Source organism: Hyla sarda, chromosome 1, assembly GCF_029499605.1.
Source record: "Hyla sarda isolate aHylSar1 chromosome 1, aHylSar1.hap1, whole genome shotgun sequence".
Classification (NCBI taxonomy): domain Eukaryota; kingdom Metazoa; phylum Chordata; class Amphibia; order Anura; family Hylidae; genus Hyla; species Hyla sarda.
The window spans coordinates 589,896,521-589,911,750 of record NC_079189.1 but is presented as its reverse complement, the minus strand read 5'-3'; the positions used below and the strand labels follow the sequence as shown (position 1 = coordinate 589,911,750).

The window sequence follows — 15,230 nt, the reverse complement described above, 5'->3', positions numbered from 1 at the left end:
TCGTTGGTACTTTTGATATGTGTGTGTGGTATGGATGGTTTGAGTTATAGCCTGTCAGTGCAAAATGTTATGTTTATATTTTGATACGCCAATTTGTGCTATACTTATGTTCATTTTCAGTTTGTGTGTGTTGTCTTGATAGCTTGGTTAGGAAACATATGCATAGAAGAATATTTGAGTTACCTAAATATATATTTTATTTATTTATAAAAAAAAAAAAAAAAAAAAGTTTGTAGTGGTGTTCTTGTTATGTTTCTGTTCTGTTTTCTATTTTTCCAGAGTATGGAAGATTTTTTGTTACAGCCGGTGAGCTACCACCTTTCACAGCCCCTGCCTCTCAGCCTCCCCCCCCCCAGATGCTCATGACTGTGTGGCCCGGGGTGCCCGAAGCCCTTACTTTGAAAAAATGCTGTATTACCACAAAGCCAGTATAACAAGGAGATCACATGGCGGCACAAAGACAGAGCCTGGAGGAGGCTGCAGCCTATGTAGGCCGCAGAATGGCACAATGAAAGAGTCTGGAGGTGGCGGCAATATATGAAGGCTGCAGAGCGGCACCATGACAGAGTCTGGAGGTGGTGGCAGACTATGTTGGCCACAGGGCGGCACAATGAAGGTGGCGGCAGCCTATGTAGGCCACAGAGCGGCATAATGACAGAGCCTGGAGGTGGCGGCAGCCTATGTAGGCAGCAGAGTGGCACAATTACAGAGTCTGGAGGTGGTGGCAGTCTATGTAGGCCGCAGAGTGGCACAATGAAAGAGCCTGGAGGTGGCAGCAGCATGACGAGACCATATGGTGGCACAAAGTTATTCAATCCCATTGCTACATACAACTACATATAATATGGACAACTCCATGTACCATATACAGCTCTATATAACATAGACAAATCCACATACAGTACTATACTGTATATGACATCTTATACTATATACAACTCCAATTACTATATAAAGTATAACAATACAAAAACTCCCCATACAATTCCACATACCATATACAACTCCATGTACAACTTTGTGTAGCATATGCAACTTCATACAGAACGCCATATATAATGTGGAACTCCATATACCATATGGTGGAATTGGAACACAAAAGAACACCACAACTCACCTTATATTCCCGGACGCATACAATGTACATAATATAAGTGCCAGCCCCAGAAGATGAAGTCCTGTGGCCATGGCGGCTGTCAGACACCTCGGGGGGATAATACCTGGAGGGGCTTTTTCTGTATTCCTTTTAGTAGGCGCATTGTAATTCATTAACTGAAGTATAAACAGAAGGTCGGATACAGAACTTTCTGGTTCTGCTCCAGTTCCCAAACATTGCCAGATATTTCTACACTGACAACCATTGTGGATCACTTCCCAAACTACTATGGTTAAAGTAAATCTCCGCCTTTTATCATCAGTTTTTTTTTTTATCCAGCATTTTGTGTTTTCCCTGCACAGACAATAAAACGTTACATGAAAACATCCTGGCAACCGTTCTACGGGGGAGATGTATAGGGGATAAGATGTCTAGGGGTGGAGTACCCCATTAAGCCTTGAAACATGACTGGGGATTATTAGCCAAGCCGGAATCTACAAACATATTTCACGGCTCTCAGTTAAGTCTTGAGTGGGGGAAAATTTTGTATGCCGGGGAATAAACAATAAATATTACCCAACTTGCTAAATTGTTGTAAAGTTTTGAGCAACTAGCCAAAAGTGAAATCAGATGCCTGAGGTAACATGCGCCCCACCCCCAGTGTTTTTGGTTTTACATGTGGTGGCCCAGTACAGGAGTTGTACCCCTGTACCCTCTCTACCCTGTCAGCCAGCCTCCCTGCAGTGTCCCCTGGGCCCTGTCACCTCTTCCCTCTGTACAATTGGTTTTATGCTATGTATCGTATATAAGAGTGATGTACCTTTAAGAATATTTGTCATGTGGTTAACCTGTTGTCATGTGAGTGAAACCCCGTGAGGTGTCAGTGACCATGTGACCTAAGGGTGACCTACGGGTCCCCACCAGAGTCTCCCCTATATAAGCCCTGGGAGGAGTCTCTTCTTTTTCTTTTTTCTCCTTGAGCTCAGCTCTGAGTCTTTGCTGAGGTCCAGCCAAGTCAAGTCCTAAGAGTGTGTCTGGAGTCCATAGGAGGCCTCAAGTCCATCCAGCAGCCACAAGTCTTCAAGTAAGCTAAAATTGGGGTATAGTCAGTCCCATTCAAGTCAGCCAAGTGAAAGTCATCTGTCTTCAGTCAGCAGCAATATTGTTCTAGTCCACTACAAGTCCCTGAGGTCTTGTCCTGCACGCCCTGAGGTCTCTAAAGTCACTGGTCACCTCCGTGGGCCTGGCTAAGCTGTATAGACTGTTCCATCTGTCGCTCAGTAAAGTTGCTGTCATCTGTAACTTGGCGTCGGAGTCATTATTGCCCCCCGCACCTAGCCCAGGATCCAGTGGTATACCTTTAGGCGGTATTGAGGATAAACCATGCCCTGGCATCACGAACACAAGGAGTTAATGCCATTAGCCCCTAGGGTAATTCCCTCTGCCCTGCATCACACCCTCTACCACACATAGGACTGCAGATTTCCCAACGATCACTATGCACAAACAAATAAATATATATATATATCTCTTTTAATACATTATATAAGGCGCACAATTTCAGTTTATACAGACAGGGCAAAGAATTATGAAAGATTTTGAAAAGTCTATTACATATCCAGAAATCATAGATTGGTTTCTTTTACAAAAAGTGCATTGATAGGAGGAGTATACGCGGAGGGTCACATGACCCAGCTCAAAAAAATCAACTCTTGACGATTCAATTCCAGTTTACAGAGTGTTTATATATATATGTGATTTATTGGTAAATTTACTAGTTCCAGTTCATCATGAAGAGCTCAGTTTATGAGTATTGCAGTTTATCAAAAGACTTCCTCAGCCGTATCTCCGAGCTGATACCAGATCAACTACAAGACAAAAAAAACAACAACAAAATATTCCAAAAAATATTCCCTGTGTGGAGTTTGGTTGCGGTAGAAATTGAAGTCACTATGGAAGAAATCCGGGACGTTCCAAGCTCACTGGTTTTACAGCTAAAGTGATGCTCCGGATTCTATGGTTCATTCGATTCTTATTTGTATCCAATATCTCATCCCGTTAGGTTACAAAAATTCCTTCTGCGTTACAAAATGGCTGCCACGGTCCTGGAGGTATTTTAGAAGAGTCCACATTTTTGTTTTCCAAAATCCAGACTTGTTGTCGGGTGGTGAACAAATGACTTTTTGGTGGTGATGTTGGGTAAATAAAAAACATTTAAAAAAAAGGTACGGTATATATGGACACAAAGACTACAACAAAAATGGCCACAGAATGTCTTTCTCCACTCTGGAGGGTCCTGAACAAGGGACCCCACCTGTAATTTCACAATGTGGTGGTCTAAACCAACACATTTTTTGCAATTTGTATTTATTTATTTTACTTGATATGCCAGACTGATTTTAATACACTGAAAGATGTAGATTAAATACAGCTTTTTAAAAAAAATCCTTTAATCTGGCATCTAATGATCCAGAATAACCCATGTAATTGAATGGCCAGTAATGCGAAACATTTGATATTCCGGTAGCTGTAAGGTTGGTATTGTTGTCAGATTAGAGGAACTTTCCGGCATTAACCAAACAATTTGCAAGAGCTGTGCCCCCTTCCTTTATGCTCTGCATACCCTGTGTTAGTAACATGGCACACTGGGTCAGTATAGCACAGTAGCATCTATGTTTTTTTTTATAGGACTGCAGCTAAAACCTGTACAAAATAAATTCAGCAAAGGATCCCAGCGTATGCATTACTGTAGCCGTAACAAACATAGTAATTGCTGTAGGACATAGAGGTTAAAGGGGTACTCCAGTGGAAAACATTTTTTTTTTAGGTCTTCTAGTGCCAGAAAGTTAAACAAATTTGTAAATTACTATTAAAAAATCTTTACCCTTCCAGTACTTATTAGCAGCTGTATGCTACCGAGGAAATTCTGTTCTTTTTGAATTTCTTTACTGTCTTGTCCACAGTGCTCTGCTGACTCTGCTGACACCTGATGCCCGTATCAGGAACTGTCCAGAGCAGCATAGGTTTGCTATGGGGATTTTCTCCTACTCTGGACAGTTCCTGATACTAACATCAGGTGTCAGCAGAGAGCACTGTGGACAAGACAAAATTGAAAAAGAACAGAATTTCCTCTTTAGCATACAGCTACTAAAAAGTACTGGAAGGGTAAAGATTTATTTTATAGAAGTAATATTATATTTGTTATATATATATATATATATATATATATATAAATAAATATAATATATTATAATATAATAATAATATAATCTGTTTAACTTTCTGGCACCAGGTCATAAAGAACCTTTACCCCTTTAAGGTTGTAGACTTTAACAAGTTAACAAGGCTTTTTCCTATCTAGCACGACTATGTGGGTTCTCGGTATTATACATTCCTAATAGGATTACTACTTATGCTGCTGTTTTAGTTTCCTGCTATAAGGTGGTGTGGGCCTATGTCATTTTGCTATAGTACCCTATGATTTTTGGGTTCCAGTGGTGCCCAATGGATCCCGGTCACAAAATGGGCTTTGCAGGAAGTTCCTTCGTACAATGGATTTGCCACGACATTGTGGCTTCCAATAGTTACGTACAGAAGCCATGTCATAGATGTGATCAAAGCCTAATACCTCTGTATATGTGTGCAAACGGTACCACGGCCTACAATATTGCACGAAGGAAAAGGGGTGGCTGTGGAGAAACAAAGAGGAAGGGGATACTAAGATATGGAAACCAGGGCAGACAAGAACGGGAGGTGATGACATATGAGCCAATCAAATCACTGCTTGCATTGAGGTGGAGCATATTAAGGTGGTATAATTTGGTTTCCAGTTTTCCTGCTTAAAGGGATACTCCGCTGCTCAGCGTTTGAAACAAACTGTTCCGAACGCTGGAGCTGTGAGCTCGTGATGTCATGGCCCACCCCCTAAAGATGTCACGGCCCGCCCCCTCAATGCAAGTCTATGGGAGGGGGCGTGATGGCTAAGCCGTCACGCCCCCTCCAATAGACTTGCATTGAGGGGACGCGGGCGTGACGTCATGAGGGGGCGGGGCTATGGTGTCACGAGCTCCCGGCTCCAGCGTTCGGAGCAGTTTGTTTCAAACGCTGAGCTGCGGAGTACCCCTTTTAATGAAGATTCATTCTGACCCCAAAAAAAGACTATGCATACAAAAGATCAGCTGTTAAAAGAGTGAGACAATATCAGCTTGTGCCATTGCGATAGATGAGACGATGAGATGATCCCCTGTTCCTGTGGTTTCTGCTCCTTCCATGGCTGCAATGTAAAGAAAAAGATAAAAAGTTATTATACCGCTACATACCCCTTCATTGTACTGAGGAGGACATAAGGGACTAATCTGCAATCATCTTCTGACACTTACAGGTTATAATGTTAAATCCCTCCCTCTTTACTATTTTCAGAACAAATTTGCAGCATTTTTGCCATAAGTGGTTGCTGAACACCCGTGTGTCTACACAGCACCCTCTAGTGACGTCAGAAGGCAGCCACAACTTCATCATTGTACTATGTAAAGCAAAAAATTTACGTAAAGAGCTGTAATTGCAACAAAAAAAAATGAAGATTATAAAATAAATCATCACAGACGTTTGTATCTATTTAAATAAACAGCAATGACATTTATTTGCACTGTATGGCAGTTTTATCTGTACAGTATAGCAGTGTTTTCTATTTATTGGAACTATGTGGCAGTTTTTTTGCGCCATGGTCTGTAGTTTGTTTTGGTACCATGTTTGTGTAAATGTGACTTTTGAATTGCTTTTTATAAAAAAAAAAAAAAAAAAAATTATGTTTACGCCGTTCGCCGTAGGGGAACATTAACTTAATATTTTTTATAGTTAGGACATTTACGCACGCAACAATACCAAATATGTTTATTATTTATCGTTTTTTTTACGCTTTTTTGCATTAATATGAGGAAAAGTGGTGATTTAATACTTTATTGGGGGAGGGCTTTTTCAAATTTTTTTGTTTTACTGTTTTTGTTAACTTTTTTTTTACATTAATTTTACACTTTTTTAGTCTCCATAGGGAACTATTTATAGCAATCATTAGATTGCTAATACTGATCAGTGCTATGCAGAAGGCATAGCACTGATCAGTATTATCGGCGATCTTCTGCTCTGGTCTGCTGGAAGGCAGATCACTGCAGAAGACCCCGTGGGACGGACGGAGGCAGGTGAGGGGACCTCCATCTGCCATCTTGGCTGATCTGATCCCTGCGATCAGATCAGCCATTATAAGTGCCGCACTGCCGCAGATGCCGTGATCTGTATTGATCACGGACCTGAGGGGTTAATGGCAGACATCAGCATGATTTCTGATGTCAGCCATTACGGCAGGTCCATGGCTGCTGACAGCCGCCGGGACCTGCCGGGAATGAAGCGAGCGCAGGCCACGCCGCAATTGTGCGCTAAGTGATGCTATGCAGCGCCGTGCATTTACGGCGCATGTCCTTAAGGGGTTAAGGGTACCTTCACTGTGAGGATATTCAGCAGGGAAAATGGAGTCGAAATAAACATCAACATTTAATTCCGCAGCAATATAAGTGCCGTCTCATGTGACGTGTATATTCGCGGACTTCTCTGCCAGATTCTGCTGGAAGATTGAACATGTTCAATCTTCCACCAGAATCCAATGCCTTGTTGGAAGTTCGACCATAGAACTGCCAACGTGTGAACTGCATTCACATTGAAGTCAATAAGAGGGTGCAAGGCGCAATCTTCGTGGATTCTCCTTAGGCAGCATAATCTATATACAAAGCAGAGTCAAATTAATTCTTTATTTAAATGAAGTATACCTGTCGCCGTAAAAAGTCTTTTCATATGTCCTAGAGACACATCAAAAGTTTTGATCGGTCGGAGTTTGAGTGTTCAGACCCTGAACAATTGTTAGAACGAGCAAGGAGAAGAGTGCAACTGACCGAGACAATCCCATTGACTTACATGGTAAATTCGTCTTGCTTAGCACGCTCTGCCTCCAGCTAGTTCTAGCAATCGGTCATGGTCTGAACACTCAGACCCCGACCAATGAAAACTTTTGACTTGTCTTTACAAGATGTCAAAAGTTTTTTTTTAAAGTGATAGTGCCCATTGTCCACTCCGGTGAATTTTTTTTTTTTTTTTTTTTTTTTTTTATTAACTGGTGCCAGAAAGTTAAACAGATTTGCAAATTACTTCTATTTAAAAATCTTAATCCTTCCAGTATTTATCAGCTGCTGTATGCTCCAGAGGAAGTTTTTTTTTATTTATTTCTTTTCTGTCTGACCACAGTGCTCTCTGCTGACATATCTGTCAATGTCAGGAACTGTCCAGAGCAGGAACAAATCCCCATAGCAAACCTCTCCTGCTCGGGACAGTTCCTGACATGGGCAGAGGTGTCAGCCAAGAGCACTGTGGTCAGACAGCAAAGGAACTCAAAAAGAAAAGTACTTTCTCAGGAGCATACAGCAGCTGATAAGTACTGGAAGGATTAAGTTTTTTTTACTAGAAGTAATTTACAAATCTGTTTAACTTTCCGGCACAAGTTGATTTAAAAAAAACTGTTTTCCATTTGAGTACCCGTCTAAAGGGGTACTCCGCCCCTAGAATCTTATCCCCTATCCAAAGGATAGGGGATAAGATGTCAGATGGCTGTGGTCCCGCTGCTGGGGACCCCGGGGATCGCCGCTGCGGCACTGCACTATCATTACTGCCCAGAGCGAGTTCGCTCTGTGCGTAATGACGAGCGATACAGGGGACGGAGCAGCGTGACGTCATGGCTCCGCCCCTCATGGCATCACGGCCCATCCCCTTAATGCAAGTCTATGGCAGGAGGCATGACAACCACCACGCCCCCTCCCATAGACTTGTATTGAGGGGACGGGCCTTGAAGTCACAAGGGGCGGAGCTGTGACGTAACGATGCTCCGGCCCCTGTATTGCCTGTCATTACGTGCAGAGCGAAGGGGATAAGATGCTAGGGGCGGAGTACCCCTTTAAGGAGCTCTAAGAGTGTCTCCCAAGTGCGAAGAACAATCCTTTGTTCTCCATACCTACTGGTTCACTGAAAATCCTTCAAACAGTGAAAGTCTCTATGTAGTACTATAGGGGCTCCTGCACTTTATAGAGCGCTGTAATCCCCTTTATTTGACAGTACAATAGAAGTCAGAAGATGATACTGTATTTGGCTACATTATTCTTATTTATATTGTCACAAACAAGAGATAAAAGGATTACTTACAACAAACATAAAACATGTCTTCCTAAGCAAATGGATTTCCAAATGGGTCCCCGAATGGATCAGATGCCTTTACTGGATGTGCTGTGAAGTTCTGTGGGAAAAAAAATATTTAGCATGAAAAATATATATACCAGATGTGCTTTTACAGGGTCCAGTCCGAATGATCTCTTATAATGTTACAAATAGTGATGAGCAGCAGGGGCCATATTCAAATTCGCGATATTTTGCGAATATATTGACGATTATTCGTCCTATGTTTGTGAAATTTGCATATTCGTTATGTTCATTCACTTCTTTTTTCATGCGAAAATTTGCATGGAAAATTCCCATAAAAACTGTGAAAAAAAAAAACAAAAACAGACCCATGTGATAAACCCATGTGATAGACCCCTATTCGCATGAGAAATTTGCCCAAAAATTTGCATTTGAAAAAAAAAACAAAATAAAAAACAGACCCACGTGATAAACCCATGTGATAGACCCCATATTCGCCGTATGGAAAATTTGCCAAAAAAAATTGCATAAACATTTGCATGTGAAAAAAAAAATAAAAAATTATAATATTCGTCATTACGAATATATAGCACTATATTCTAAATATTCGTGAAATCGCGAAGTGCCGATATTCGCGATAAAAATTTGCATTACGAATATTTGGGCTCAACACTAGTTACAAATACATGTGAGAATATTACATTAGTGAAGTCTGTGATCTCCGACATCACTGATCTATAGAATGACAAGGCTCCAATCATGAAGGAAACCCCTTTAGCACTGCTCGGAGATTACTGCTAATGGAAATCTACAAAACAGCCGTTGGCTGTCCGGGCATGCTGGAGTTGTTGTTTTGCAACAGCTGGAGGCACCCCTGGTTGGAAAACACTGACCTATACTGTATACTACAATACAGTACAACACGCTGGGAGTTGTAGTTTTGCATCAGCTGGAGGCACTCCTGGTTGGAAAACATTGACCTACACTGTATACTACTGTATAGTCCAAGATGTTGGGAGTTGTAGTTTTGCATCAGCTGGTGGCACCCCAGGTTGGAATACACTGACCTATATTGTATACTATTGTATACTACTTGTGAGGTTGGTGCCCGCTGGTTAGGCCAAACCTCCTCAGGGGGAGTAGGCCTGGGCACATACTTGGTGCACTTAAGGAGGTGAGGCCGGATCAACCGGCACCAACCGTGGTTCCAGTGGCCTCAGCAGCAGCTGTCAATTTAGTTGTAAGTGTGAATCCATCTGTGTCCCAATCCACGCTCACAAATGTTTCTTGGGACACAGCAATTCATCCTCTGAGAGAGTCCCCACCTTGCTCTCCTCGTTATATGTCTGAGAGGAGAAATAATCCTGAGAGGGTGGGGATACAGAAGAAATCCTTTGTAAAGTCTTTTTGAGGTGCTTTTTTGCTTGTCATTAACTCTCTGGTATTCAGTACCTCTGTTTTTCCAACAGACTATGCTGTTTGTAACCTGTTCAAGAAAAGTGCCTGGCAGGACTATACTGTGGTGTCCTGGTACTGGACTCAGTCCCGTACCTTTAGTAGTAGGTCCCCATAGTCACAGTTCCTCATGCGGATAGGGCTCTCCTGGTGGCATAGCCCCTAGTCGCCTTCTAGTGTTCTTAAAATTGTATATATTCAATATAGTATAATGTAGTGTAAGTAATGTACAGGACCTTAGGTCACGTGATCAGTGATATTTGTGTTGTATTGTAGGTTAAGAACCTTCGGTCATGTGACTAGGTCACGTGTTATAGCCACAATCCTTTGTACTAGGACTGACAGGTTTGGGGAACCAATAAGCTTTGAACCTGCCCCTTCAGATATAAGGGCGCTGTATCCAATGATCGCTCTCTTTCCTCTGGGATATGACAGCGAGCGATGCTCTGTGTAATTCTACAAGCAAACTAGGCCTGAAGCCTACCAATTTCAGCTGCATACTGAACCGTGAGTTTATCCAACTCCATCCTAAAATCCTACGTGACTACTGAACCTAAAACATACCCCTAAATTCAGTGGAACAGTGTAAAGCAAGGATTCATTCCCTACAAGGTCCCAGCCAACCTGTGAAGAGCCTAATTCCGGTCCTCTTGTAAACACTGTGGTTAATTGCATCCTGCATGAAATCTGCAGTAAAGTTATTCGAAGTTCAATACAATTCCGGCTGTGGACAATCCTTTATTCCTCCCTATCGTTCCTGGGATGGGTAGCGGTAGGATATATATACATTGAGGAAACCTGCACCCTGGCGTCACAACAATTAAGGGTTAATCCTATACCCAGCAACACTTCCCTGCAACACCCCGTTCACCCCTCATCCCAAGTCACCACAATAACATGAAAGTTTCTGGTTCAGCAACGCAACCACTAAGCTTTTTCTCTGCCCCTTGGCCGAGAGATTCCTGGTTCAGGGAGATTCGTGTGTGCCCGGCCTTAGTACAGCCGTGTTAAAATATGGACACAGGTGGACTGTTGATCCTTGTGTGCCTGTTTAATGTACACATTCCTAAAGTAATATTTTGTGTGCAAAAGTGTACACCTTCCTATCAGGTGAAAAGTGCCTGAAACATCTTCATGTTGTGCTGTTATGATGTTTAAAATAAAATGTCTGTTGACATCAAATGTCAACACTGTGTACAGTGTTATTGTACAAAAGTATCAACTCTTGTACACCAAATGCATATTTTCTTCAGTTGTTATAGTGGTTATTTTAAGGTACCCTCCTAGCTCCTCTGGGAGTAACATTACTACTACTAGCGCCTACTGAAACATTCCTCTCAGATACCAAGACTGACTTAATCCAATATATTGTACACATAGTACATCTCATAACTCTCATTAGTGTACCTTCCAATAAAGTTCAGTACACATAATTCTAAAATATATCTCACAAAAACAACAAAAAAAATATTTCTTAAAGACTGTTACATGCTATATTCCAGTTCTATACCACTGTTTATGCACTAACATGTGTTTTCTTTTGTCCTTTACGTGTTCAAGATGCTCTCCCTGGCCAGAAGATGCTCCTGTAGCTCACTAAAATGCACGTATCCAGAAAGGTAACAGTATAAGTGCTATCTAGACAGAGTTCTAGGGATAAGAGTGTAATACCTATAGACCCTAGTAGCTAAGGCATTGGTCAGAAAGCCTCAGGCAAACCAATCCTAAACAAGTGTATAACTTAGGTAATAAATGTGTGGTATAATGAAAATGCGGTATAGAACAAAATAGTAAGTGAGATTGTTCTTCTGGTATGTAGAAACATCAAAGTCCTTATGCATACTTCTGGTTGCATATTAGTCTATTTGTCAGTCAAGAAAATAAAAAAATAAATGATAAAATATCAGTCAAATGTTATTTAAATTACATGCATAGTCAATAGGTGTGTAATAAAGTAAAGTCAAATGGAGATACTAAAAGGATATATAGCTAAATCCATACCATCCTGTTCGTGATTTACTCTCCACACTCCTATTGTATATCAGTTTTAGAGCCTGTATGGACATTCTAATATGCACAAGGACTCCTTGTTGTTATTCATCTACAGCCTGATCAAGGACATTTGCAAATATGCCCAGGAATGTTTTGGACTTTATCATTCCGTCCCTCTGTCTTTGGGGACCTTCGTCAAGGATGACTTATTTTAAGTAAGGGGGTTTGTGGTATCCTGGTACAGGACATGTCCTGTCCCTTGTGTCTGGAGTCCCCTCAGCCAGAGTCCCTCCATGCTACCCTGTTTCCCCCGAAAATAAACACTACCCCGAAAGTAAGCCCTAGCAGGATTATGCAATATAAGCCCTACCCCGAAAATAAGACCTAGGCCAGGGGTAATCAACTGGCGGACCGCGGTCCAGATCTGAACCGCGGCCACCAGTAATGCCCGCAGACCAGACGCCCCACCCCTAAACACCTCCTCTCACCTCCTTTAGCTGGTCGCGGCAAGTTACCGTAATTGAGCAGGGGCAGGGACGCTGTCGCTTTAAAACGTCCGCACGTTTGCATGGCCGACGTCACGCCCTGCCCCCGACTGCTAAGCAACAGGCAACAGAAGGAGATCCCGTACAGTACAAGTACAGTACAAGTTGCGGACGCTATGGTACGGTTGAAGGTGAGGAAGTGCTGGTCTCCGCTGGGGATGAAATGTGTAATGTTCCGTAGTTTATTATGGCAGAGAGGTGGGGGGCACTGTGAGTGTGGAGGACAACGGGGGAAGGGGAGGATGGGGGGCTGTAACAGTGTGGAGGATGGGGAGGCTGCAGGAGTGTGGAGGATGGGGGGCTGCAGGAGTGTGGAGGGTGGGGGGCTGTAGCATTGTGGAAGATGGGGGGGGGGGGGTGCGTCATCCTCCACACTGCCACAGTCCCCCATCCTCCACACTCCTGCAGCCCCCATAAATAAATAAGCCCTACCCTGAAAATAAGCCCTAGTGTGTTTTTTGGGACTAAAATTTATATAAGACCCGGTCTTATTTTCGGGGAAACACGGTAATGGGCTCTCCTGAAGGGCTAACCCCTAGTCGGCTCTAAATATTGTAATATTTAATGTATATGCTTATATATGTATTTAATCTAGGATACCTCTGTATAGGATCTTAGAGGTCATGTGCCTTTGATTTATGTTATGCTATGGTTTAAGGACCTTTGGGTCATGTGATATACCGAGAGTTCCAGAGGTCAGGACTGACAGGTTTGGCTATCCAATGAGCTTTGTCCCACCCCCTTAATATATAAGGGGCTGCTGCCACTAAACTCTCTCTCTCTTGGTTCCAGATTATCAAAGAAAGCACATCTCAGCATAAATAATCAATTCAAGCTAGGCCTGAAGCCTTATCTTCCACAGCCACTAAACCGTGAGTCATCCAACTCAAAACTACTAAAATCCTGTGTGACTACTGCAACTCAATTACCCTCAAATCAGCAGTTGCATAAAATATGCAGTAAAGTTTATTCTGGTTTTCATCAATAACTGCTGTGGACATTCAATTATTTCTCCCTACCGTTTCTTGGACACTTGGCGGTAGGACCATTACCCTAAAGAAATCCGCATCCTGGCGTCATGACAACATAGGGTTAATACCAACATACCCTACCTACACTATTACCTGCACCACCCAGGCACCACACAGACAACACAGGAAGGAAGTGTGTGTCTACAATATGCACCCCCTCCTAAACATACAATAAAGAAGAAAGTGTGTGTCTTTAATATGGCCGTCCCTATACAGATAATACAGAAAGGAAGTGTGTGTCTGCAATATGGCCGCCCCTATACAGACAATACAGGAAGAAAATGTGTCTCCAATATGGCCGCCCCTACACAGACAACACAGGAAGGAAATGGGTGTTCACAATATGGCCGCCACTATACAGACAATACAGGAAGAAAGCGTGTGTTTACAATATGGCTGCCCCTATACAGACAATACAGGAAGGAAGTGTGTGTTTACAATGTGGCCACCCCTATTCCGGCAATACAGGAAGCAAGTGGGTGTCTCCAATATGGCCGCCTCTATACAGACAATACAGGAAGGAAGTGTGTGTCTACAATATGCCCCCCCCCCCCAACAGACAATACAGGAAGGAAGAGTGTGTCTTTAATATGGTCGTCCCTTTACAGACAATACAGGAAGGAAGTGTGTGTCTCCAATATGGCCAACCCTATAAAGGCAATACCGTAAGGAAGGTATGCCTCTAATTTTGCCACTCCTATTCAGACAATATAGGAAAGAAGTGTGTGCTTCTTGTAAATTTCTGCCTTTATAAAGACAATAAACAAAGTGTCACCAATGTGGCAGCCCCTATAGATACATTACAATATGGCTGCTCCTATAATACAGGAAGGAAGTGTGTATGTGTGTCTCCAATATGGCAACCTCTGCACAGCATGCAGGCCCCTCGCTACAGGACAGGCAAACCAAGCAATTGCTTGGGGCTCCGAGCTGGCTGGGGGGCCCCGAGCAGAGCCAGTGCTTGCCCGTCCTGTAGCAACGGGGCAATTCCACCCATCACCAGGGCCGGATTAACAATCGTGCTCTTGGAGCTTGTGCTCACTTGCAGCTTTGGAGTTCTTCTCACCTCACCACAATCACGCCCCCCACCCCTGCACTTGGTATCTTCCCTCACCCCCGGACTCTTCTCTCAGCCTTCAGCCGTCTGAGCAGGAGGAGGGGGGAGGAGAGAGCTGTATCGTGTACAGTATGTGTGTGTGTATGATGCATGTACAGTATGTAATGTGTACAGTGTGTTGTGTGTGTATATAATGCATGCAGTGGCGGATCAAGGGGGGGTGGAAACAGGGCAATTGCCCCCCCACCCCCCAGATTAATTTCCCCATCACTATTAAGGACATCCCTATTAAGGACATCCCATGCCCCTGTTAACCTTCTGTGGCCCTCGCAGGGACCGCCAGGAGGTAGCGCACACCGGGATGTCACTGACGTCCCGTGCGTGCGCCCATTGAAAAGCAACGCGGAGGAGCAGAGCAGCAAACAGGACATGCGCTGGCCAGCATGGTAAGTGACCAGTGGCACATCAGCTTCAGTGCTCCAACCACCGCTCCTCCAGTCCCGGGACCTACTGCTATGGTGGCCAGACCAGAGGAGCAGTGGTCAGAGCACTGAAGTAGGGCAGTAAACAGGCATACAGCCTCCAGCCATACAGTGTATGGCTGGAGGCTGTATGTCTGTGGGGGAACATACTACACCTAATGTTGGGGGACTATACTGCACCTAGTGTGGGGGACTATACTGCACCTAATTTGGGGAGCTATACTGCACCTAATGTGGGGAACTATACTGCACATAATGTGGGGGACTATACTGCACCTAATGTTGGGGAACTATACTGCACCTTATGTGGGGGAACTATACTGCCCGTAATATAGGGAACGT

The 15,230-nt window shown here is 43.3% G+C and overlaps 1 protein-coding gene across 2 annotated transcripts in view; it reads right to left on the bottom strand.

Moving 5' to 3' along the window:
* Nucleotides 1–5,166: 5,166 nt before the first annotated feature.
* The window catches only part of DAB2 (DAB adaptor protein 2), a 118,961-nt gene continuing 108,897 nt past the window's right edge, over nucleotides 5,167–15,230 (bottom strand). The window contains exons 14-15 of one of the 2 annotated variants that reach the window (XM_056546031.1): nucleotides 8,333–8,423; nucleotides 5,167–5,369 (exon numbers count right to left, since the gene is read on the bottom strand). In XM_056546031.1, the coding sequence (XP_056402006.1) occupies nucleotides 8,355–8,423 (69 nt within the window). In that variant the 3' untranslated portion in view covers nucleotides 5,167–5,369; nucleotides 8,333–8,354. The remainder of the gene's footprint in view (nucleotides 5,370–8,332; nucleotides 8,424–15,230) is intronic. The other variant, XM_056546039.1, reaches the window with a different exon arrangement.